This window comes from Lissotriton helveticus, chromosome 5_1, assembly GCF_964261635.1.
Source record: "Lissotriton helveticus chromosome 5_1, aLisHel1.1, whole genome shotgun sequence".
In the NCBI taxonomy this organism is placed as follows: domain Eukaryota; kingdom Metazoa; phylum Chordata; class Amphibia; order Caudata; family Salamandridae; genus Lissotriton; species Lissotriton helveticus.
Genome location: NC_136065.1, coordinates 565,464,429 through 565,488,537, shown reverse-complemented (window position 1 = coordinate 565,488,537; position 24,109 = coordinate 565,464,429). Strand labels below are relative to the sequence as shown.

At 42.8% G+C, this 24,109-nt stretch overlaps 1 protein-coding gene across 6 annotated transcripts in view; it reads right to left on the bottom strand.

The window, feature by feature from the left end:
- ASAH2 (N-acylsphingosine amidohydrolase 2) overlaps window positions 1-24,109 on the bottom strand; it is a 434,557-nt gene that overhangs the window by 219,921 nt on the left and 190,527 nt on the right. For all 6 annotated transcript variants that reach the window (XM_078642909.1, XM_078642906.1, XM_078642910.1 and 3 more), the window contains 2 exons: window positions 20,480-20,605; window positions 15,203-15,289 (listed from right to left, as the gene is read on the bottom strand). In XM_078642909.1, the coding sequence (XP_078499035.1) occupies window positions 15,203-15,289; window positions 20,480-20,605 (213 nt within the window). The remainder of the gene's footprint in view (window positions 1-15,202; window positions 15,290-20,479; window positions 20,606-24,109) is intronic.

The window sequence follows — 24,109 nt, the reverse complement described above, 5'->3', positions numbered from 1 at the left end:
CCCAAATAACTACTTGGTTCCTTAAACTGGTAACAGCAGTGCTTCCATGCTGCTCTCACAAAGTATGCGATAAGTATACTCCAGCCTTCGTGGGATCAGGACCTCCCTTTAAGGATCCCTTCCCGCCCGGCCGTGGGGACAACAATGCCCCCAACTGTATGTGGGGTTCCTCAATTCTAAGCTCCAGTCAGGGAGGCCTCCATCAAGGACTCTACCTGGAATGCCCCTCAGGAAGACAGGTGCCCCCAAAGTAAAGAGGGAGCCAGCCCGGGCGTATATCGCGGGGTTGTCTGCACTGTTCCAGTGCAATCATCTTTGTGATAGGTAGTCAGGCCCTCTGTCCATATGCCACCGTAGTGCTATGCAGCCAAATCTGACCAGGAATGCCCCCCCCTTAATGACTTTGCTCAGACGGGGAGGTGCGAGATGCCGATCCTGCACTGGTGCGTGTCGTCCTTATGCGGGAAGGGCGGGCTCCTCTTGGCGGTCCCTGGCTCCTGAGCGTCCTGATCAGCCTTTCTCTGGAGACGTCGCTGGGTGAGGCTGGTGGCCTCTGTGACGCAGTGTCCTTTCTTAGCCATGGGGGATGTTGCTGGGCAACACCAGGAACTCCAATTGACCGTGCCGGTGGCCCAGCAATGTATCAAACTCTCCTGCGGGGTTTCTGCTGACAAGGGACCACGCTGAAAGTGTGCCGAACTGCCCCAACATCAGGCTCTGCAGGCAAAGGGGTTGGGGGCTCAGCCCAAATCTCTGAACCAAAGTTACCACTCCCTGGGGGCTCAAGGAGCGCGATGTAGGAGGCTCTCCCAGCTAGGCCATAGCAGATGGGTGCTCAGCCCCGAACTCTGCCCGGCGGGGCAATCAAGAGAGCACAGAAAGGCGTCCTAGCAAGAGGAGCCTGGGGTCGTTTCTTAAGCAGAAGAAGCACCCGCCAGCTACCAGAGGTATGCACAAACTCTTCCCCTGCGCTGGGGAATTCAAAACAGCACAAAGAATTCCCAATAAAGTGAAACCACCAGGGAGGAAGAACACAGCGTTCACCATGCGCTGTTTGGCCACTTTATAAAAGAACAGTCCAGTCCTTTCTCCTGGCAGCACTTCTATTCTGGTGCAGTCTGTAGTGCCAATCGTAGCTGGCTACATATCCACCCAGTCTTCATGGGGTCACAGCCCCTGTACTTGTAGTAAAAATGTATTTGTTCTGGGGGGGGGGACTTCAACCACTGAATAGAAGTGCACAACACCCCCATTCACAGCCCAGGCCATGACCGCAGACACACCACAGGGGAGCGGAGACAGCATTGTAGAAGGCAGGCACATCCTTATTGAGGTGTCTCTCCTCCCACCGCTCTAACTGCATACCAGGCCTTTTCAGGTGCAAGGGAACCTCCTCCTGCTACTGTAAATGCACCCAAGGTCTATTCAGCCTAGCGCTGAATCACTCAGGAAAGGCAGGACACACCCCAACACACCTTGTGACTGTCTAGAGTGAATGCACATCCCCCCTCTCCTGTCAGTCAAAACCAGACAGTGAAAACACATCCAGACAGGGGACAAAGACACATAAGCACACTGAAATGTCCACTTCTAAAAGTAAAAAGAACAATTGATGGACAGAATGCAGAACAATGTCATACATTCACCCCAGTACAGAGATCTGGGCCTAAATCCATTGTTGTTTTGCTCACCTTGCCATTCCAGTTTGGGCCCAGTCATATGCAAATCAGTCTTGACCCTGTGCCCAATGGGAACAGTCCAGCCCGAACTGCCAGGCCTTGTCTTCCCTGGACTGGAAACAAGCATCCTAGGACCGGTTTCGGGCTTTCAGCACTCATTAGCCAGGATACCTTGACTCCAGTGGCATGGAGAGCACGGGCATACCCATCCCACTTGGAGTGACCAATGCAAAAAGAGCAATTGATGGACAGAACGCAGAACAATATCATACATTCACCCCAGTACAGAGATCTGGGCCTAATTCCATTGTTTTTTGCTCACCATGCCATTCCAGTTTGGGACCAGCCATATGCAAATCAGTCTTGACCCTGCGCCCAATGGGAACAGTCCAGCCCGAACTGCCAGGATAGGTCCTCCCTTGCATATGCCTAGGTCCAAACTGGGGTGGCATAGTGGGTAAATGAACGATGCATTTAACCCAGATCTCTTCACTGGGGGAGAATGTTTGAATCATTCAGCAGTCCGTCCATCATTTATTGCAGTTACACTTTTCGCCCTAAGTGGGATGGGTATGCCCAGACGTGGGTCCCTTGCTCACTGTGCCACTGTGTTCCAGCTAGCCTGGCTGATGAAGGGTGACATACCCTGAAACCAGTCCCAGGATGCTTGCTTCTGGTCCAGGGATGACCTGCCTTGGCAGTTTGGTCTGGACTGTTTCCATGAGGCACAGGGTCAAGACTGATTTGCATATGCTGGGTCCAAACTGGGGTGGCGTAGTGGGCAAAAGAATGATGGATTTAACTGAGATCTTTTGACCGGGGGGGAATGTTGAATCATTCAGCATTCCGTCCATCGTTTGTTGCAGTTACACTTCTAAAAGAGGCATTTCTAAAATAATAATGACAAATCCACTTTCACCAATAAGCAGGATTTATCACTACTATTCCAAACATACCAAACATGGTCATGCTACCCTTCTCATAACGGAAATTACCACTGAAGTACATATCAGGGAATCAATAATGCAAACCCATGAGAGGGCAGCCTCGCAGCAGTGGGGAACCAAATAGGCTGTTTGTCACTACCAGGGCATGCCACACAGTTAAGGCACATATACTACCTTTTACCTACAGAGTAACCTACCCATAGGGATTGCTAGAGCCTACCTTAGGGGTGAGTTATGTGTAGTAAAAGGGGAGCTTCAGATGTGGCAACCACTTTACATGCCACGTCACTGCTGCAGTAAACTGCACGCACAGGCCCTGCAGCGGCAGAGGCCTGAGACAGGTTTGAAAGGCTACTTTGGTGGGTGGCGCAAGCAGAGCTGCAAGCCCACTAGTAGCATTTAATTTACAGGCCCTGGGTATATGGGTTACCACTGTACAAGGGACTTGCTGGTAAGTTAAATATACCAAACTGGTGTAGATTAATCTTACCAAGTTTACAAGAGAGAGCACACACACTTTAGCACTGATCAGCAGTGGTAAAATGTCCAGAGTCATAAAACCAACAAAAACAGATCAGACAAAATACAGGAGGAAGGTAAAAAGTTCTGAGATGACCCTGCAAAAAGGGCCAAGTCAACATGTTCCTTGTGCCAAACCAACCTTTTTCATTACATGTGTCTTTGCATTTGCCAGTCAATTGCATTCTGGTATTTATGCAAATGGTTAAATAGCAGAATTTTAGTACTTCATTATAGGCCTATGATTGCATCTTGGCAAAGTTCCCAGTTTGTTTCCTGAAAGCATTATTATTGTAGGACCAGAAGATGTGTTCTAAAACATCAGAATCTGTGAACACTCTCAAAAGTCCTTTAATCCGGCCTTTCCAAATTTCTCTAGATAAATATGATACTCCATATGTGTGTGGTGGGCCTATCACACAGGACATGCAATGGTGGGCTTTGAAACTCTACCTGATGTATTAAACAAGAATAACAATAGTTTGAAAACCCTTGTGGGACAGCTGCAATATTTGGGGTCAGAATCACCTTGTACCCAAAGAATTCTATCGATCTCAGATATTTCTGAAATCTAGACACTAAGTGGAATACAAGTTGATGTGGGGTGCATGTATTAGACTACTTTTTAATAGCCAGAATGCCCTGCAAATACTAGACAATGGTGAAAACATATTATGTGAAGGAAAACTCCTGAATGCTACACATTCAAGAGCCAATGTCCTACCATCCTGCAACCCCACACTTCCCCAAACCCCAAACAGATCCTAAGACAAACTGCATGATACAAGTAAGACCCACGACTGCAACAAAGATAAGAGACACTGAGATGCTGATATATAACTTCCCTGGTAATATTGTGCATTTATACTGCTTAAACCCTCGGGGCTACAAAGTCTGATTCTACTACGTGAGCATGGAAAAGGGCTTCTGCAGCCCTGGTCAGCTACTGCTTCCAGCTGCCCTGCTTAACAATTTCAACCTCCAGCAATTTTGAAGAATGAAAATAAAGGTATTTACCAGGATAAAGTACCAACTCTTCCCAGACTGAGCTCCATTGCAGACCAGCCACCAAGGGTGCGTAGTTGCTGGTCCTCCATAACTCTGATGTTTGTTAACAATCTGATTTAATTTGATTGCCCTATATCGCCGTTCAGCCACAGATTGCCTGGATCCTTTTTTGCTGCAATCCAATCATAGAACAGCGTTGAGGTCGAGGACCATCCTTTTCAACGCGGATGTTACCCCGCAGTGCTTTTACGACGTGTCCTTTACAACGCAAGTCGTAACCACGACTTGCGCTGGAGGGTGCTAAAGGATAAAGAATAATATATTTATTATTCCAACACCTTTCCTACTATCCACGGGGACTGGTGTTAGAATAGTAAATTATACTATTCACTATCCGCGCCCAACAGCGCAAGTCGTTGTAACGACTTGCGTTGTTAAAGACGCGTTGTAAAAGCACGCGTTGAAACGGTACGCGTTGTACCATCATACATCCGTTGAGGTCTGATTGTTTCTTATGGAATATTTTTCGTTTTTACAAAATCTCAAGATCACTACATTCAATTATTTTAATGTTTGTTATTCTGTTATTTTTTTTCCTAATTTGGTTTGAAAAGTTTACCTCATGTATTTCTCAGCTGTATGTTTATTTTGGTAATGCTGCATATTTTTCCCCCGAGAAACGCTTTAATGCTTGTGCCACGCTACCAAGGCTCAGACAGGAATTCCTCACAGAATTTTTTTTACATAACAGGAATTAAATAATTTTGGACCTTTGTGGCCTCAGCTGTGCTCACATCAAGACAGTGCCCTCTCTCCTGATAGTCCTGCTATCCAAGTTACCTGCACCCTGACGTATGTAAGCCTGCAGCCTTGGACTCAGGAATTTCAAGAAAATTGAGTCAACGGGTATTTCACAGCCTAAGCCATAGGTAAATACCCACAGCAGAGTAAGAATGATAAGACCTTCAGTAGTTGGTCTGCGCGGAAGTGATTCAAACAACTGTAGATCTTTATGTCACCTGTCCATCTTAAGTGCATGTAGTGCAGTGTTGTATGGGTGGGATGAATGGCTACTGTACATGGTTCTATGCCGTTAGACATGCTTTTTATGCAATTATGGAATGTATGTATTATGTATGACATCAAGTGGCAGAAGGGCCATACCGTTCCCTTGAGCTACCCATTTTTGAAGATTAACTGTGAGTAAGGGCCAGAAGTACTGGACTCCCAAAAAGTGGTTGCAAATTGCACACCAACATTCCATTTGGAGTGAGTCCTGATCCGACCTACATCATGAATGTTAATGCGGTAGGTCACAAATTACCGCTTACTCTGAGTGGATGTCACCACAACGATGGAGGGCTTCTGAGGGCAAAGGATACCCATGTCTCTGATCGTATTTAAATGAAGTAAACTTTATTTAAATGCAGCCCGTTTTCCTTCTAATAAACGGTGCTGCATTTAAAGAGCAAAGTTACTTTTTTTGAGAAAGCACTGGAATACTGCCTAACCACCAACAAACGTTTTTTTTACATTCCCGTTTCTGAAACAGCAACCACCTCCTTTGAGGAGTGTGCAGCTTTTTAATTATTTGCGACCAAAATAGCAAATTTGATACACTGCAATGCAAATCGTAGGGATGTCTTAAACACCCCCCTTCCAATGTTTGGTTTGTTATGTATCTCTAAACCCATTTTGAGTTATGGTAACCATTTACCAAACATCAAACTGGGGTTAGTACATAGTGAAAAGCCAATAAGCGTCGCCAACTCTTTGATTTAGCAAATTGCAGGGTTTGCAACGACTAAGTAGCTAGGAACTTCTGGTCAATACTCTTTTGTTCTGCACTGTGTGTTTTTCTGCCTCAGTGTGCACTTCGTGTGAGTTGCATGACAGTTCAGCTTTCTATTTTCTCAATCGCTTACTTGACATTTTTTTAAGCAACTTTGCTTTTTTTGCATTTGTGTATCATGCACCATATTTGCACATGACTTCAAGTGATTTTCATTGCAGAGCATATATTCTCATATCATATGGATGAATGAACTGATGCTTTATGTTGGGATTTCCTGACGTCTCAAAAATTAATTTGACTGATTGGGGATAGTTATTGAAACAACAAGGTTTTGGCAACTAAATAGATTTTCTATGTCTAACCATAAACAAAGGGTGTCAATTTTATTTTGCCCTTTTTCTATGTTAAATATCTTGGAATTTGTCGGAAACTAATTGCCAAATATTGACATTATTTACTCTTAAATAGCTTCTTTTTCCTTGGGTTCTCCTGGGATCCTTTGCTCCTTCTCATTCTGTTCTTTTATGGGGTTCTTCTGAACCTTGATTAATTCCATATAAAGACGTTGCTAATCATTTAAGGGTCTATTCGCATCCATTGTTTCTGTTTATCTTTTTACTAGGTTCATCTCGAACCCAAAGCCCTGATTCATTTTCATTGTCTTTGAGGAAGCATTTTTTATAAAGGAGAGCACAGTGTTTCTCTGACTGCAGTATGTGGTTTATTAGAATCAACAATCATGAGAACACTACAAAATGTTCCTGAGAAATTCCATATTCGAGAATGTGCACAAACTAGAAAAACATAGTGCACCTGGTATCAAATCAAGGTCCAGAAGATGATAAATACTTATTAAAAAAGACACAAAAACGTCCAACAATTTCTCAAAAAGAGGGAATTGGAAAGATGTAGTTTTAAAATGAAAATAATAACTAAATAATAACATTAACAGTTTAAACTTGCAATAGTGTTTTTTCTAAAACAAAGCATTAATGGCAGACAATGAAATGAACAACAGACAAAGAGAAGATTCATGGTGCCATGGGCCATGGAAAAGGGTTGCCAGGGGAAGACCGAAAAGGAAGGGGGCGGGGGGATAATCCAGATTGGGATAAGTGCTCCCTTTAGGTAAAAATACAGGATCTAGGTAAAAGAGATTTGGAGTAATGGTTGCAGAAAAAAGCAAGTAAAACATGATGACGGAAGGTTGGCATAAAGCTGTTTGGCAGTGCACCTCTCAAACAAAGGCAAAAAGAAAAAAAAAACAAAGGTGAGAGGGGAGCAGGTGACAGAAAAGCAGGTGGCGGGGGATGGAGAGGTGAGAGAGGATGAAGGGGCAAGAGGGAGGAGTAAAAAAGCAGGAAGTGCAGATCCAGAGGGTCACACTCCACCCTTCATTGAAGAGAGAAAAAAATGGTGTATATTAGTGCACTGAGTAAGTGGGTAAATTATGCATTGATCCTGTAAGAAAAGCAAAGGTGTACAATTCGATTAGTAGATGAAAGGTATTCACTGAATTGATTCAAGCATTTTGTGGGTGTCCTTTTTAATTGGAATTTCACAGCAAACAGGTTAAGTGAAACTGATTCTCAAAATAGTATTTTAATCGTTTGCTTTGTCAGAGAGCACAAACTACCACCTTTCCCTTTCCAAAGGTGTGTCTCCCGTTTGGGGCCTGAGTCTCCATACCCATTTCCATAAAGTTCCTCTCAGAGACATTGTTTAGTCCATGCAGCAGCCATCAGAGGGACGAGGGCGTAATACAGACCCTTGCATAACCTTGTGGTGCAGGGGAGGCCCCAACACTCAAGGGGGCCCCAACCCTTCAAGGACACCTCATTAAGCTGATGGCCAATTAATATCCAAGGTATAGACGACTCAGGAGCCCCTCATCACATTCTACAGGGAGGGGCATCATTTTGTGTTACATCGCTGTGCAGGACCAAAGGAAAGCTGTTACCCTAATGCAAATGTAACTCACATATCTGACTGATAAAACGTGGCCCCAAATCTACTTGCTTTTTACAGCGTGATTTTGAATTTTAAGAGCCCTTGCTTAAATATATCCAAGTCCTTGGGTTATCTGGGGTTGCTTTTTGTGCACGATTTATTATCTCTGCTACCATGTACTGATTTATTTAAATAGAGTATTTGCTTTACTGTACAGTACCAATGTGTAGATGTCCTCCCCATTGAATACCAAGAGACAGTCGAAAGTTGAAGTGGTTTAATATGCCGAACCACAACCCTCCGTAGCATCAGGAGCAACTGCCAACAAATAGAACTTTCACAACAGGCATTCTAAGTTCTGTGCAGGAATGTTGATATGTCATACAATGAAGATATCGCCACAACTTCTCCCTTCTTCATAATAAATACAAAAATATGTATAAGCAAAATATATACAAAACAGTAAGTATTATTCATAATTGACATCAAAAACTATTAAAATTGAAACTAATTCTAAACAAATCTGAGAAATAATATGCAGACTATACATGACACATCCCGGTATCGCCATGGTTTCTTAATGGACCTAACAACTCCCCGCTCTTTACCCACTTCATGAGACTGTTTCATGAAGCTTTGGTTTGGAGAAATAGCCTGACACCAAGGCTATTTCGGATCATGATCAACTTCCACTACTCTCTCGATGTTACACCATTCATTCCCTTTGACATGGACCTCATTCTCAGACACAGCTTCCACTTGAACCAGTGCCCTGAACTTAGACATACCTTTCATAACCTAGATAGGATCTTCGGCTCACACCTAGTGTTCTACTTTTACCACAGGAAGAGAATTTTTACCCTTGTGTCTGTCATCAAACCAACTTTTTATTTTAATTTGGGAAGCCTCAAATTTTGGCTGGATGATACTGTCTCATGACTAGTTTTGGATTTAAACATACGTAACCACGATGGACATAATTTGGACACTGGAGCATGCCCTCTCATAACTTCAAACGGACTCATACCAGTGGTACCATTCGAGCATCACCGATGTACCCATAACATGCTATCAACTGCTTCTAGCACATCAATTGTATTCTGAATTGGACCAGTACACACAATTCATCAATCTACGGTTCATCTTTTCCACAAGCTTAATAGTTTGTGGATGATAAAGAGCAAGCCTCCTATGTTTGATGACATTTGTCTCTAAAAACAACTTAATGCATCTTGATACAAATTGGACACCATTGTCCAAAACAATTTCTCTGGGACACCCTTCTCTTCGAAATGTGTTAGATTATTCCATGAACACCATCTCTCACCATTTGCTGTATTAATCTACTAAACCCGTGGCAAATCTCAACCTTCATGGAAGAGTATTAAAAGGTCCAATCAAATCAATAGTTATTTTAGACCAAGGACCATCATGTATTTTGGTTGGTTGTAGTGGAATAGGAATAGTCTTCAAAACTTTTTCACTAATGAAATAAATGACACAACCTTTCACCATCTCAGTTATGCCATTATCCATACTTGACCACCAATAATTCACTCTGACTTTTTGTTTGGTAATTGTCTGACCTAAATGTCTTTCATTTACACTCATAATTTCTTCTCTTTCAGTCCACATGGAGGTATGAATGTTTCTCCTTGCATCAACATCCCATCACTTTCGATAGAAAATGTATCTGCTACTTTAGAAAATGGCTGAATATTTACAGGTAAATGCTTCTCTCTGGGCCACCCTCCCGTGACAAAGCTGGAAACCATCTTTAGAAATTCGTCTTCAGCAAAAGCTACATTACACACATCAATTGTGCTTATTAAACATTCATCAACCTCATCATTTCCACCAGAAACATTGTTATCACCAGGATAAGATTGTGACAAGTATTTGTCTCTGATGGTCTTCCCACCAAAAACATGTTAGATTTGAAAATTATACTGCAATCATTTCAAGTTCAATCTAGCTACTCTGGGGTGTGATCTTTCATAACATTATCACTCAAAATGTTAACTAACGGCTTATAATGTGTTTTCAGTGTACATTTCTTCCCACAAACATAGCACTTAAAGCGTTCAACAGCCCAACAGCATGCCAAATGTCCTTTCTCTATGACAGAAAAGATTTTCTCATTTTCTCTCAAAGTCTGTGAACTGAAACCAACACTTTTCTTAAGACCATCCCTTATCTGAGCAGGAGTAGCACCCAACCCTATATTGCTCGCACCTACTACGATGATACACTCCAGGGAAGATCAAAAGGCACCAGCACATGAGCAGAGACAATATCATTCTTCTATAACATAAATGTATTCTGACAATTCTCGCCCCGCAGATATGTCTTCCCTTTTTTCAACAACTCACACAGATTGGTCATTTTAGTAGCAGAAGTCTTGATACGTTTTGTGTAAAATTCCCACTTCCCTATAAACAATGCAACCTAATCACTTGTATCTGGAGTAGGAGTCTTAATTATAGCCTCAACCAAACTTGGTCATGGTTGAACTACTTTCTTTGAAATGACACAAGCCAGATACTCTATGCTGTTCTTCTGAAACTTACACTTATTCATGTTTGCCACAATCCCTGTCTCCTGCAGTTTTCTCAACACTTCATTCATGGCTCTATCATGTTATTCGGTATTTTTTCCAGCGACTCAAATTCAACTTGAAAAGTGACAACCCCTTTAACCCCTTTCAAAACTTTCTCCCAAACCTGTCGAAAGACAGATGCTGCGGATGCCAGTCCAAATGGCATCCTCTTACATTGGAAGGTACCCACAGGTGAAGCAAAAGGAGTGAGGTCTAGAAAAGGGGTCCAGCTCCACTTGGTGCTATGCAGTTGCCAGGTTAATCTTGCTGAACACTCGAGAACCTGCAAACGTTGTGACTATATCATTTATTCTGGGGAGTGGATGTGAATCAACCCAAATCACTTTATTCAAACTCCTGAGGTCAATACATACCCTCAGCTGACCATTCTACTTGCGGCTATGACCAAAGGAGATAACCACACGGAAACCTGCACTGGCACAATAACGCCATCTTCATACATTTTTTTTAACAATCTGCTAGATCTTCTCCACACTAAACTGTACATTCCATAGCTTTTTGTTTGACTAGGCTAGCATCCTTGAACACAAATGTTGTGCTTGAACACTTTTATTGTGCCCAGTTTCCCACTAAAAACAGACTAATAAGACTTAACCCAAATGTTGTCCTTTACTAATACAAGATCAGTAGACTTCTCCTCTGCAACCACTGACACCTGTATTTTATTTTCATGCTTTAGAGTCATCCCAAAGAGGCCCTGATGATACCGCTCATGTATGTTGAGCATGTTGAGCCCTTTTTTGCCACATATACCTTGCAATGAATTCTCCTCCCTCTGACATCCCGAAGGGTTTCAAAATACATTCTTAACTCGATCTTCTGCCCACCATATGATACAGGATTCTTGTCAGGAAAACACAACTCTTTATCTGGTTATTTCTCTCTGTACAACTCGTCCACAATCATGGTCATTCTTGCCCCTGAATCAATCAATAAGTTTAGCACTTTTCCATCAACAATGTTCTCAGAAGGATCAACACAGTTTGACTCACCCCCTTGAACCACCAAAACTACATCCCTTCCAAAATATTACTCATCCTCTGACCCTTCACTAATCTCCCTCTCTGCCACCGAATTGACCTTTTTCGTTATTGGACTGACACACCTTACCAAGATGTCCTCGCTGTTCTGAGCTTGGTATTCCATGACGCTTTCCGCAAAACAGCACCACATTGCTCTTGGATTGTTAATTCATTAAATGACTTCTGTGACAACTCAATGCTTTTTACTATGTCGATAGGCTCAGAAAATGTGAAATTCGTCAACCATTTATTTTTTTATTTTAACTTTCTTAACCCAGCACTTCACAACAATCTGGTCCTGTATCAACTGTGTAGCAAAATTCTCAAACTCACAATCAGCTGCAAGTATACATAATGCCACTGTATAGCAGTCAATAGACACATCCTGACACGGTGTTCTCGTTAATAATTTATGGTGGTTGACTGTAAGACTAGGTTGAACATTAAAATGTGTTTCTAACTTACTTACTGCTAACTGGAATTCATCAAGGTCTTCTTGATGTTCCCCTAAATCAAGTGGCGGCAAACATTCATAAATGGATGCCCCTTTAAATCCCAAATTATGTTCCAAAAGGAATCTCTTCCTCTCAGGACAATACCTGTTGCCTCCGATAGATCCAACGTACTTCGTGAATGCCCTAAACCTTGTCTTTCAAAGTATGGAAGGATCTCCAGGATTTTCAAGAAATGGAGGTAATGCACTTATAGCTTGTATGTTGGAGTGAGTAATGGTGAACAATAAATGGTGTGCATGTCACAGAACACAGACACACTGAGTATGTGTATAACTATTGAAATACAGTAAACCAGTAGCATCCAACACCAGCTTTGTGGGTATCACAGAACACACACACACCGTGAGTGGGCATTTCACTGTTGAAGTATAGTAAACCCCATAATATCCAACTTGACAAGCAGAATATCAAATTGTGTGCGCATGACAGTTGATACTCAAAACATATAACACACAGAATGTGTGCATGCATTCGCTGAATAACTTCAAATGGCCATATGCTGCCCAATAATTGTGCTCAAGCTCATGTGATACTTTTAAAATTTACGTGACACAACGCACATTTGACACGCAGTATGTGCGCGTGTCACAGCTGAGTAACCACAAATGGCTGTGCTCTGCCAAATACCTATACTCAAAAGTCAAGATCATGGAAAGCTCATTATCCTCGTACAAAATTGGGGTTTTACTATGGGAGATATGTGTTGCTAAGACACATCCAGCCAGAAGAGAAATCAGGGAGTGTTAACTTTAAGTAGAAGCTGCTAGCGCCGGCTCGGATGCATTGCCTAGCAACTTTCTCATCTCATGTAAGCGTGTAGCTGAAAGCATCTGGTGCATATGTTGCCTCGCTTCCCATCTTCAATAATGGCACCGATCTCTGTGCGTTGTGAGCTTTAGAATGCTTGCGCCAGAATTGCGCCTCGCCTCAGAGCTCGTAACTGCTCCCAATGTGCCTTTGACGCTGCTAGGTTTCTGCTTGCACTGCCAGAGCCTACGGTGTATTGCTCACCCCGAGTCCGCGGAACCTGGTGATTAACAAACTAAGTAAGTGGTAGCCTAGATCAAATACGCTACGCACTGGCCTTAAATCTGTATGAGGTGTGCCTAACAGGTCCTGTTTGAAGTTTTCTTCCCTCTGAAGATTCAAGATTCCATCGTGGGTTCTAGGGTTGTGGTGATGAAATCGTCCCCAACATTATAGTAGTCTCTCCACATGAATACCAAGAAACAGTTGAAAGGTGAAGAGGTATAATATGTAGAACCACAACCGTCACCAGTGTCAGAAGCAACTGCCAACAAATAGAACCTCCACAACAAACCCCCCTAAACATTCTACTTTCTGTGCAGGTATGTTGATATGTCATACAATGACATACCCATACAATGTTTTGAAGCACCTGATTTTAGGATGGAATAAGAATGAAAATGTTCGATCAGACCAACAACAGTTTAAGTGTCGAACCAGAAGACAAGGATCAACTGGATAATTAGAGGTCACTATTGCAAGAAGAGATTGTTGCAGATGGAGTAACCACACAGTATTTTCTTTCAAATAATTAGTGTTTGCTAGCATTGACCATACACTCTACCTCTCATGAATTTAGTGATGTAAGATATTTATGAATCGCTGATCAGGGAAGTCTTCTTACTTTATACCAATTTAGTCTTGTGTTGAAGCATGAGCCAAGGCAAGAGCATCTGATTTGCCTTTTTAGCCCTGCAGAAACCAACATGACTGCTTCAGAATGGGGAGCCATACTGTCTTTTCTCTGAACCTGAGAAGGGAAGCCACAGAATTCTAAACGCCCTGCATATTCTGAGTTTGAAATGTAGTGTGTTTTCCTTATAGAGTAGAGGGCTGGCCTAAAATCACTGCTGTAAACTCTGGAACATTGACTGATTGATCTGAATGAGGCTGTAATATGTGCCAGAGATGACTCTAAAGACACCAAAGTTTGAAGAGAATATTGGATTTATCTTTCACTGCATTGTGGGACATCAACTGATATGTCCAGATTTTTGACCTTATTGACAAACGTGACATGCTAGTCCATGATTGAATGGGGAGCAGTTTGTCTGAGGTATGAAATGGCCATTGTGTTAACTTAAACTCTTGAAAACGTTAAGAATGAATGCTTAACGTTTAAATGTTATTAGAACATTGGAATGTTGGGAGCTCCATTGAAAATAATGGACTGCTCCGGGCTTATAATGGCTGGTATAAGCCTGGAGCTCCAACATTCCAATGTTTCTTTGTTCACAGCTCTGGCTGTGAACAAAGGCTCAGGGAGCCTGAGGGGATTCCAATCCCCTCACGCTTCCAAAAGGCTTTGTTTTTTTTGTTAGAACATTCTGTCCTCTAGTGACAGAATGTTCTAATAGCCTTATAGCCCTTCGTAGATGGGCTATACCGCTATTAAAGTCCCTCTCCCTTGTTAAAGGCCCTCGCCTTCGGCTCGGGCCTTTAACGCTGGAGAGGGCCTTTAATAGCCGGTATAGCCCTCTACGGCGGGCTATAAGGCTATATTAGAACATTGGAATCTTGGGAGCTCCATTGAAAACAATGGAGTGCTCCGGGCTTATAATGGCTGGTATAAGCCTGGAGCTCCAACATTCCAATGCTTGTTTGTTCACAGCTCTGGCTGTGAACAAAGGCTTCAGGGAACCTGAGGGGATTCCAATCCCCTCACGCTCCCATAAGGCTTTGTTCTTTTTTGTTAGAACATTCTGCCCTCTAGTGGCAGAATGTTCTAATAGCCTTATAGCCCTTCGTAGTTGGGCTATACCAGCTATTAAAGGCCCTCTCCCTTGTTAAAGGCCCCAAGCCGAAGGCGAGGGCCTTTTGTTAAAGGCCCTCGCCTTCGGCTTGGGACCTTTAACGCTGGAGAGGGCCTTTAATAGCCAGTATAGCCCTCTACGGCGGGCTATAAGGCCATATTGTGAACTACTCTAATTTATGTGAACAATTGTACTGTGAATATGTGATTTTATCAACTTACAGGTTTTGTCCACTGATGCTTCAGTCTATTAGACTTGAGAATAATGTGCATTTAGTTACAAAAATAAAGTTTCCAGATATCAAATGCTTCAATATTTATAAAAGGTATATAGATACACTTTAAAATATGAAAAACCTGTAGTTTACCTTTGCTTTGGAATAGACGTTGTGTCCTATTATCTTAGTGCTGTCAAACATGTCCTTTCCGGGCCCCATAGTGATGCACACCTGATTCTATAAATGAAATGGATAAGACATAACACAATTGAAGCAATGTAAAAGTAGTGAAGGAATCTTCTTTTTCTTGTTGCCGCTCTCTCTCACCCCTCTGTCTCTCTCTATATATCCACTGAAAAATTTAATATTATGGTTCCGATTTTCAGTTTCAAAATCCCTGAAATTCATTATTTGTTGTGAACCATAACTCGTTCTCCCATTCATGACATCACAAATAACATTATCAATGACGTGTCTGGTGACATCAAATATCACCTCACCATGGACTTCACTATGGACGACCAGGGGTGGTGCTATTTACCCAAACAAGAAAACATTTATACAAAACACAACATCTCATGGCACAATGATTTAAAATTGAACAGGGTCTACACTGAAGCTGACACAGTTATAAAACGTGAAATCATATTGTTGTATCGAATTGACTAAGAATACAAAAACTCCTTTCATCCAGTTGGTAGAGTAGGGAAGGTTATGTGTGGGGATATGGTCCTACCCCACATGAGGAGGACTGGATGCATGGCATGACCAAAGGCAAACTGTTTGCGGCTAAAGGTCATGCTGCGGTTATGTCCGTCCATACAACGTATGGGAATAAGCATTGTGTTAAACTGCCACTGCGAACAGCTGAAGGCCTGCTTTAGGTTATGTACACATAGGGGATAAGAGCTCAAACCACACTGCATCAGGTCTTTGGCCATGCTCCGTGTGTTATTGCTGTACAGGGGCTCATCCAGACGCGCAACGCCCATTGGGCTCAAAGGGCTTCAGCCACCCAGCCCACCCCCCCCCCCGTCATGTATCTCAGCCAACCCGGCTGAGACAGCTTCCCGGGCACACAGCCACACCCAAGTACTTCACAGGTCTTTAAAATAACATTTACTTGCTAACAAGGCTTTGCTGCGTTTTCACCCCTTCTTATAGCCCCTGCATCTCCACTCTGCATATTGCTGGAAGAATCAGCCCCCGACATATTTAGTACCCCCCCCCCCGAAATCTGGCTCTAGTTGCGCCTCTGGGCTCATCACAGGGTCTGCATTGAGTCCTCACTACACACGACCAAAGGCCATGCGTACTGGTTATGTCCATATAGAGGTTGGCGCAACCCTTGTCGCACCGGGCCAAAGACCATGTGCAGTGTGCTCTGCCAATATAGGGAGTGGATCCAGCGCTTGGCCGAAGATGAGGTGATATTTCATAACAATCAATGAATGTCAATGACAGCTCAACAACTAAAAATACCAACACTAGGGAAAAAACAACTGCATATCCATAACGACTCCATTGATGATGTTTATTATGACGTCAAATGCGATATCACCAGTAACGCCATTAAGGTCATACTCAACCCAGCTGTTTTCTATGTCAAACTGTATGACATAACTGTATGAAAACATATATATATATTACCTACTGGCGGTCGCCAGTAGGTATATATAGTTAGGATTTTTTCCCTATGGGATTTTTGAAAATTCTATGTCTAATAACTTTGGCGTTTGTGGACGGAATTGGCTGAAATTTTCTGGAAAATGGAACATTTTGTTTCTGAGCAGCCCCTGAAAATTTGGGGGGTGTTCGTCCAGGGGGGGCCGAGAAAAAAGGGGGGTCCCAAAACGTGTTTTTAACATTGAGTTTTCCATAGGGCGGTTGGCCTCACTTTTAGCCCGAACGGCTGAATGGATTTGCACGAAACTTGGCAAAATTGTAGGGACTGGTAGCCCGATGTGCCTTTTGTAGGTCTCAATATATGTGCTACAGTGGATTTTGAGAAATTAACGTTCAAAAAAAGATATATATCTAGAGCCGCGCCTGGAGCGCTCCTCCGTACGCGTACCGGGGAGCGCTCCAGGCGCGCAACGCGACTTGCGCACGGCAAGCTGATTGGTTCTCGGGTGTCTGTAAACATTCGAAACAGTCCGCAGCGGCCGCCATCTTGTGTCTCGGTAGGATTGAGACACAAGAGGTGGCAAAAATCAAAGGGGGAAATGAGCAAGAGGGGGCAGGGTACACCCCCCCTGACCCCCTAGGTTTCATGTGGGGGCCATAAAAGGCTCCCGCGGGTGAAAAAAAAAAAAAAAAAAAAATTCGATTTTCGCGGGGGTGAGCGCCCTGTACGCGCACCGGGGAGCGTACGGGGGAGCGTACCATGGAGATTAAAAATGACAGACTTTTAAAAAAATAAAGCTTCTTTTAAAAAAATGGAGGTAGTTCTGAAAAGAACTTTTTTTTTGATTTTGTTGTTTTATATTTTTTTTTTGTTTTTGTTGTTTTATATTTTTTTAGACTTTTTAAAACAATTTTATATTTTTTTTGGATTTTTTTCAAGGGAAAAACAAAAACAAGGATTCCAAAACTGCTCAACAGGAGCGAAAAAATTTGAAAATTTAGGGACTGGAAGAGCAGCGGTGTTGCTGTTTCTTTAGGGCAATCAGTTCAACACTCTGCTCCCCATAGCAGAGCAGTTCGTCACACTCTTTGCACAAAAATTTGATGCCCGCAAACACCGGCTGAATGTTAGGAACCATTCTTCCACGGGGTGGTCCCGAAGGTGTTGCTCCACCAGTGGAGGTGCTGCCGCCATCTGTGGGTACATTCCGTGCCAGCTCTCTGACACTCTCCCTGGCAAAGTTGTTAGGGTGTCTTCTTTTCACATGCCGGATCAAATTAGCATTCCCAAAACTATATTTTTTCAGAGGATTGCCTCTGGATAAACTACTCCCACATATTTTGCATGTTACTTTGGGAGCGTTGACTTTTTTCTGTCCTTCTGGGATTTCGTAAAATTTCCAGATGAAATGGGTTTTTTTCTTTTGCTGAGGAGGGTCCTCATCTAAAAATCCCTCTGAATCACTGCTGGATGATTCTCTTGCAGCCATTGCTGGAGATCAGAAAAGTAGGAGATAGAGTAGACACAACAGCTCTTGCTTTCTCCAAGTACAAAGCAATAGTGAGAGAAATGGGTGGGTTTCACACAATTTGGAAAAAAAAAAGTTCTGAACCAATGAAAAGTGTTATTTTAAAGTCACATGGTTTGACGCGCTTACGCTACGCGCCCCGGGGCGCGTCCCGGGCGTGTATCGTAAGCGCATCGGGGCGCTTACGTTGCGCGATCGTATGCGCTTCCGGGTGCGCTTACGCGGTGCGTCATAAGACGCATCTCGCGGCTACGCGATACGTGTCTTATGACGCAAGGCGTGGCGGCTACGCGATACGTCACGATGTTGTTTTCGTTCTCGGCAATAGCGCTTCCGGGACGCGCAATAGTACGCGCCCCGGGGCGCGCCGCAAGATTGCGCTTACCCGTGCGTTCACCTGTCCGCGCCCCGGGAGCGCACTAAAAATAATATTAAAAAAAATAAAAAAATTATAAAATATAAAATTAGATTTAAAATGTATTATTTTTATAAAGATTTGCTATTAAAAAACCTATGAAATTCACTGAAAAAACCATAGGTTATAGACCATATATAGTTAGGAATTAGCATTTACAAAACCTTGAAAATTCACTGAAAAAACCATAGGTTATAGACCATATATAGTTAGGAATTAGCATTTAGAAAACCTTATTTTACTCACACAAAACCATTGAAATTCCATATATAGTTAGTTGCACTAACTATATATCGCGCACCCGCAATCCACTGCTGATGATGTCACATATTACATCATTCATGACATGGTCAGTGACATCACTGATGACATCACTGATGACATCTCAAATGACATCACTGATGACATCACTGATAACAACATCCAGTGATTTTTTTGTTTCTATAAAGTTTAAATATGTCTTACATATTGAAGAATGAGTGGATGTGTAAGTGTCTGGACGAAGGATTTAGTAGGTGCATGACTGACTGTATGAGTGAGTGATTAAATGTGTCTCACTGACTGCATGGGTTAGTGACTAAACTGTCTTAATTTGTGCATCATTATGTCTGTTGTTCTGTAAACTGCTGCATGTGTTGATCAGTAGCTATATGAGTAACTATATGGGTTATTGATTGATTGCCCAAGTATTTGTATGGGAGACTGAGTGTGTGTGTGGCTAGCTGGGAGGTGTGTGACTCTGTGCAGATCAATCTGTACTTGTATCAATGATTGTATAAGAAGGTAAGTATGTGTTAGTATATGTTTGAAAATGTAAGGTGCTCTATGTTTAACTGTATAGACAAGAAAATGGAAGTGTCATTGATTCTTTACAGGACTGACTAGGTGTGTGAGTAACTCCATGGATGAGTGGCAGACTGTGAGTGTCTGTATAGGTGTATGAGTGCATATGATAGTGTTGTAAAGATGAGTGATTGTATGTATGAATGATTGTATGGGTGAATGAGTGAAGGTGTGTGTAGACGTAGCAATCAGTGAGTGCGTATGTAGTAACTAGTATTGGTGTGTCAATGGTTTCAAAAATTATACTCTCTTTTTAACACTGGGTGAAACAGAGGTTATATTAAAATGTGAGGAGATGCATTGTATTGTCACATGAATGATATCATCAGTGATGTGGTCATTGATGTCAAATGAGATGTCATCAGTGATGTCATCAGTGATGTCATTTGAGATGTCATCAGTGATGTCATCAGTGATGTCATCAGTGATGTCATCAGTGATGTCACTGACCATGTCATGAATGATGTAATATGTGACATCATCAGCAGTGGATTGCGGGTGCGCGATATATAGTTAGTGCAACTAACTATATATGGAATTTCAATGGTTTTGTGTGAGTAAAATAAGGTTTTCTAAATGCTAATTCCTAACTATATATGGTCTATAACCTATGGTTTTTTCAGTGAATTTTCAAGGTTTTGTAAATGCTAATTCCTAACTATATATGGTCTATAACCTATGGTTTTTTCAGTGAATATATATATATATATATATATATATATATATATATATATATATATATATATATGATATATATGGTAATACCTTTGCATTTTTGCATTATATATATGTAATACAGTCATTCATATTATCACTCGGTTGCAAATCATTATTCTAATGTTCTGTTCTCACGCAAGTTTTTTCATGAACAAGGAAGGACACTGTTATGTGGTACATGAGGTTAGGTCAAGAATTAGTCACGCATAAACAAACCAAAGGTCTGTGCTTTCACAACCACTAATCACTGAAGAGATTCTTTTAGAAGCTGAGATACAATCTCGTGACGTTACTTACCCCACCAATGGGGCACGTGCTGCTGGGGTTATCGCACGAGTCTCCGGTGTTGATGCAGTGGGGGCCATTAGTATTCGGCGACACATCTCCAAGATTTGATGAGGCAAACGCTGCTACAAAGGGACCCTACAATGTTTAGAAAACATAGAAATGAATTCCATGTAAAATAATTAGACTTGAATTCTAAGAACGAGAGATGAATATTCTCAGGGAATAACAGCCTGATTCATCAAGCTAAATTGCACTCGCAAAGGGCAAGATTCTCAGAATCTTGCCTTTTGCGAGTGCAATTTTTGCATTTGGGATTCATCATCCCAAATGCAAAAATCGCTATTTAAGAATTCGCATGTTTGCGAGGAATTGGATTTAAGGAATCTCTAATAGAGATTCCTTAAATGCAATTCATCAACCAATTAGAAATTGCGAAATTGCAATATTTGGTCGCAATTTACCACCAAGTCTAACTTGGTGGTAAATTGCGAAAATAGTGTAAAAAGCACTTAAGTGCATTTTTTTCTTTTGCATGTTACACACACACATGTCCTTTGGACATGTGTGTGCGCAACACCTGTTCAAATGTGCATTTAAGGGGTGCTACAGGGTGTCCTTTGGACACCCCTGGCACCCTTTAAATCGCTATCTTATTTGCGAGTAGCAAATTGCTACTCGCAAATAAGGGATACTCCCCATTCATTCCTATGGGCCTTTTGGCCCATAGGAATGAATGGGGAGTTATTCCTTATTTGCGAGTAGCAAATTGCTACTCGCAAATAAGGAATATGTAGGAATCGCTATTTAATTAGCAATTCTTACATGAATACCGTTTTGCAAGTCCTTAATAGCGATTCGCTATGAATCGCTATTAGGGGCTCGCAAAACGGCCCCTTGATGAATCAGGCTGTAAATGTTTCATGTTTTCATTCCTCCGACACTGTATACATGTTCACGAACACGCCTAGGAACCAGATACAATCTAGGAGGAACAAGTTGAAGAGATACTTTGTGACCTCTGAGTCGAAAAATGTTCTCAGACCTGAAGAGGCTGCATGCAGGAGTTTTCAATTCTCAATAGGTACTGATTTGCACAGATTAAACAAACTGCGAAAACAGAGAGAAATAGAACATACCCCCAGATTCATCAAAGTCCTGTTTTGCGAGTCCTTAATAGCGAATATTAAGGAATCGCTATTAAAGACTCGCAAAACGGGAAGCATGTAGAAATCGCAATATTTTTTGCGATTTCTACTGCTTCCTTATTTGCGATTCGCTAATTGCTAATCGCAAATAAGGAATGGCTTTCCCATTCATTCCTAAGGGCCAACAGGCCCATAGGAATGAATGGGGAGTCATTCCTTATTTGCGATTCGCAATTAGCGAATCGCAAATAAGGAAGCGATTTCAAGGGTGCCAGGGTGTCCAAAGGACACCCTGTAGCACCCCTGAAATGGTAATGTACACTGGTGTTGCGCACACACATGTCCAAAGGACATGTGTGTGTGTGTAACATACAACTTAGAAAAATGCACTAAAGTGCATTTTTCTAAGTTTTCGCTATTTACCACGTAGTTAGACTTCGCGGTAAATAGTGGCCCCAGATTGCGAATTCGCAATTTTAAAATGGTACATGAATTGCATTTAAGGAATCTCAAATTGAGATTCCTTAAATGCAATTGTTCGCAATTTAGCAATTTCTAGATTTGCGATTTTTGCATTTGAGATGATGAATCCCAAATGCAAAAATAGCGCTCGCAAAGGGCCAGATTCTCAGAATCTGGCCCTTTGCGAGCCCATTTTTGGCTTGATGAATCTGGCCGATAGTCATTACATTGCTTAGACATTGCTGCTATGGTTGAAGAGGTGGACTAACGTGGTGGTAACAAAGCAAACTGCAAGAAAATCCTGCATTTCTCGAATCAAAATACTAGGGGGCTTATTACGACTTCGGTGGTCCGACTACCAGACCACCGAAGCCGCGTACGTCACAAGACCGCAATGCCACCGATCTTAAGACCACCACATTACGACCGGACTGCCAGGCACTGGCGTAACGAAACTCAAGGGGGCCTCCCTGAAAGGAAGGTGGAGGGGCTCCCTCCAGGCTAAATCAGGAGCTCTGCAGCCAGAGTGCTGTGCTGAGGGGGGCCCCATGAGCTTAGGGGCCCCCGCACCATGGGGGCTGTGGGGGCCTGTGTTACGCCCCTGCTGCCAGGTTGTCAGTGTGCCGGCTGCAGTCTCACACTGTCTGCATGGTTCAGCTCACTGAGTGACCCTGAAGCCAATGCAGCAGCCCAGCAGCACCTGCACTGTCGTGCACGCACTGCTGGCATGCATCATGTGGTGCATGCCACACAGTGCACGCACAGCAGTGCAGACGTAGAGGGGCACAACACATGCTCCCCAGTCACATACCAGATTGGACAACAATGCCCGGGGGCCTTACTTGGGGCCCCCTCCTTGCTGTTCTGCCAGCTTTTTCATGGCGGTTCCTCCGCCATGAAAAGGCTTGTGGAAGGGCAAGTCATAATATGTACCGCCAGCACAGTGAGATTCAGGTGTTGCAGCGGGCTGGTGGCGGTCCGACCGCTTAGATTATGGCGGTCGGGCCACCACCACAGGTATGTTAGTCACAAAACCGCCATACTTATAATAAGCCCCTAAGTCCTGTCCATAGCTTCCCTAACGTGTGCTCCATTGACAGGTTTTACTGTACTAATAAATGGAGAGGATCGGGAACTTGTACTGGACAAGCACAGAATGCCCATGAACACAAACAGGTAAAGCTGTGGGTATCACTACATCAAACACGTCAAACATGTGGACGCTGAAGACTTGTTTGAGTTCTCGCAACAGAGTTCTTTAGCACTTGATGGGCAAGAACTACCCTGCCCTTTCCTCTGTCTCCATCTCTCATATCTCTCTCTCCCCACCCCATTTCCTTCCCTGCCATCCTTGGTATCTAACCACTAAGCCTCAGTAACACCCTCTGCCCTAACTCCACCTCCCATCCTTCTCTTATGAATGCAGCACAACTTGAGCTCATTGTCTCTCTCTCCCTCCTCTTCTGCCTCACATCTCCTCCAAACCTACATCCACTTCCTACCATGTGACACTACTTTGGCAATGCTTGTGTGGTGCAAGCGCTGGCAAAGCCAATAGTGTTGAGCAGTCGCCTTGGTCTTTTATTTTGTATATTTCCAGGCTGGTCTCATGCTGTGATTCAGAAAAGGGGGTGGTGATGGACAGAGCATCTGAGTTAAACAGAACACTCATACCCAGTCAAAAGATCAGGGCTTGATCCATCACCATTTTTTAGCTCACTACACCATCCCAGTTCAGAACCTGGCTATATGCAAATTAGTCTGACCCTGGCCCAGTGCATCATGGGAACAGGGCAGACCAAACTACCAAGCCAATTCTTTACTGGAAAGGAAACAAGCTTCCGGGGACCAGTTTCTGGCATTGCAGCCGTCTTCGGCCCGGCTTGCTTGAATCCTGATGGTGCAGTGAGCAAGGGACACAACATGATGCCTTCTTGGTAGTATACAAAATAACTTCCCAAGATGACTGCCTATCACTACTGGTTTTGCCAATGTCTGCACCACTATTCTAGAAGCATTGACAAAGCAAACA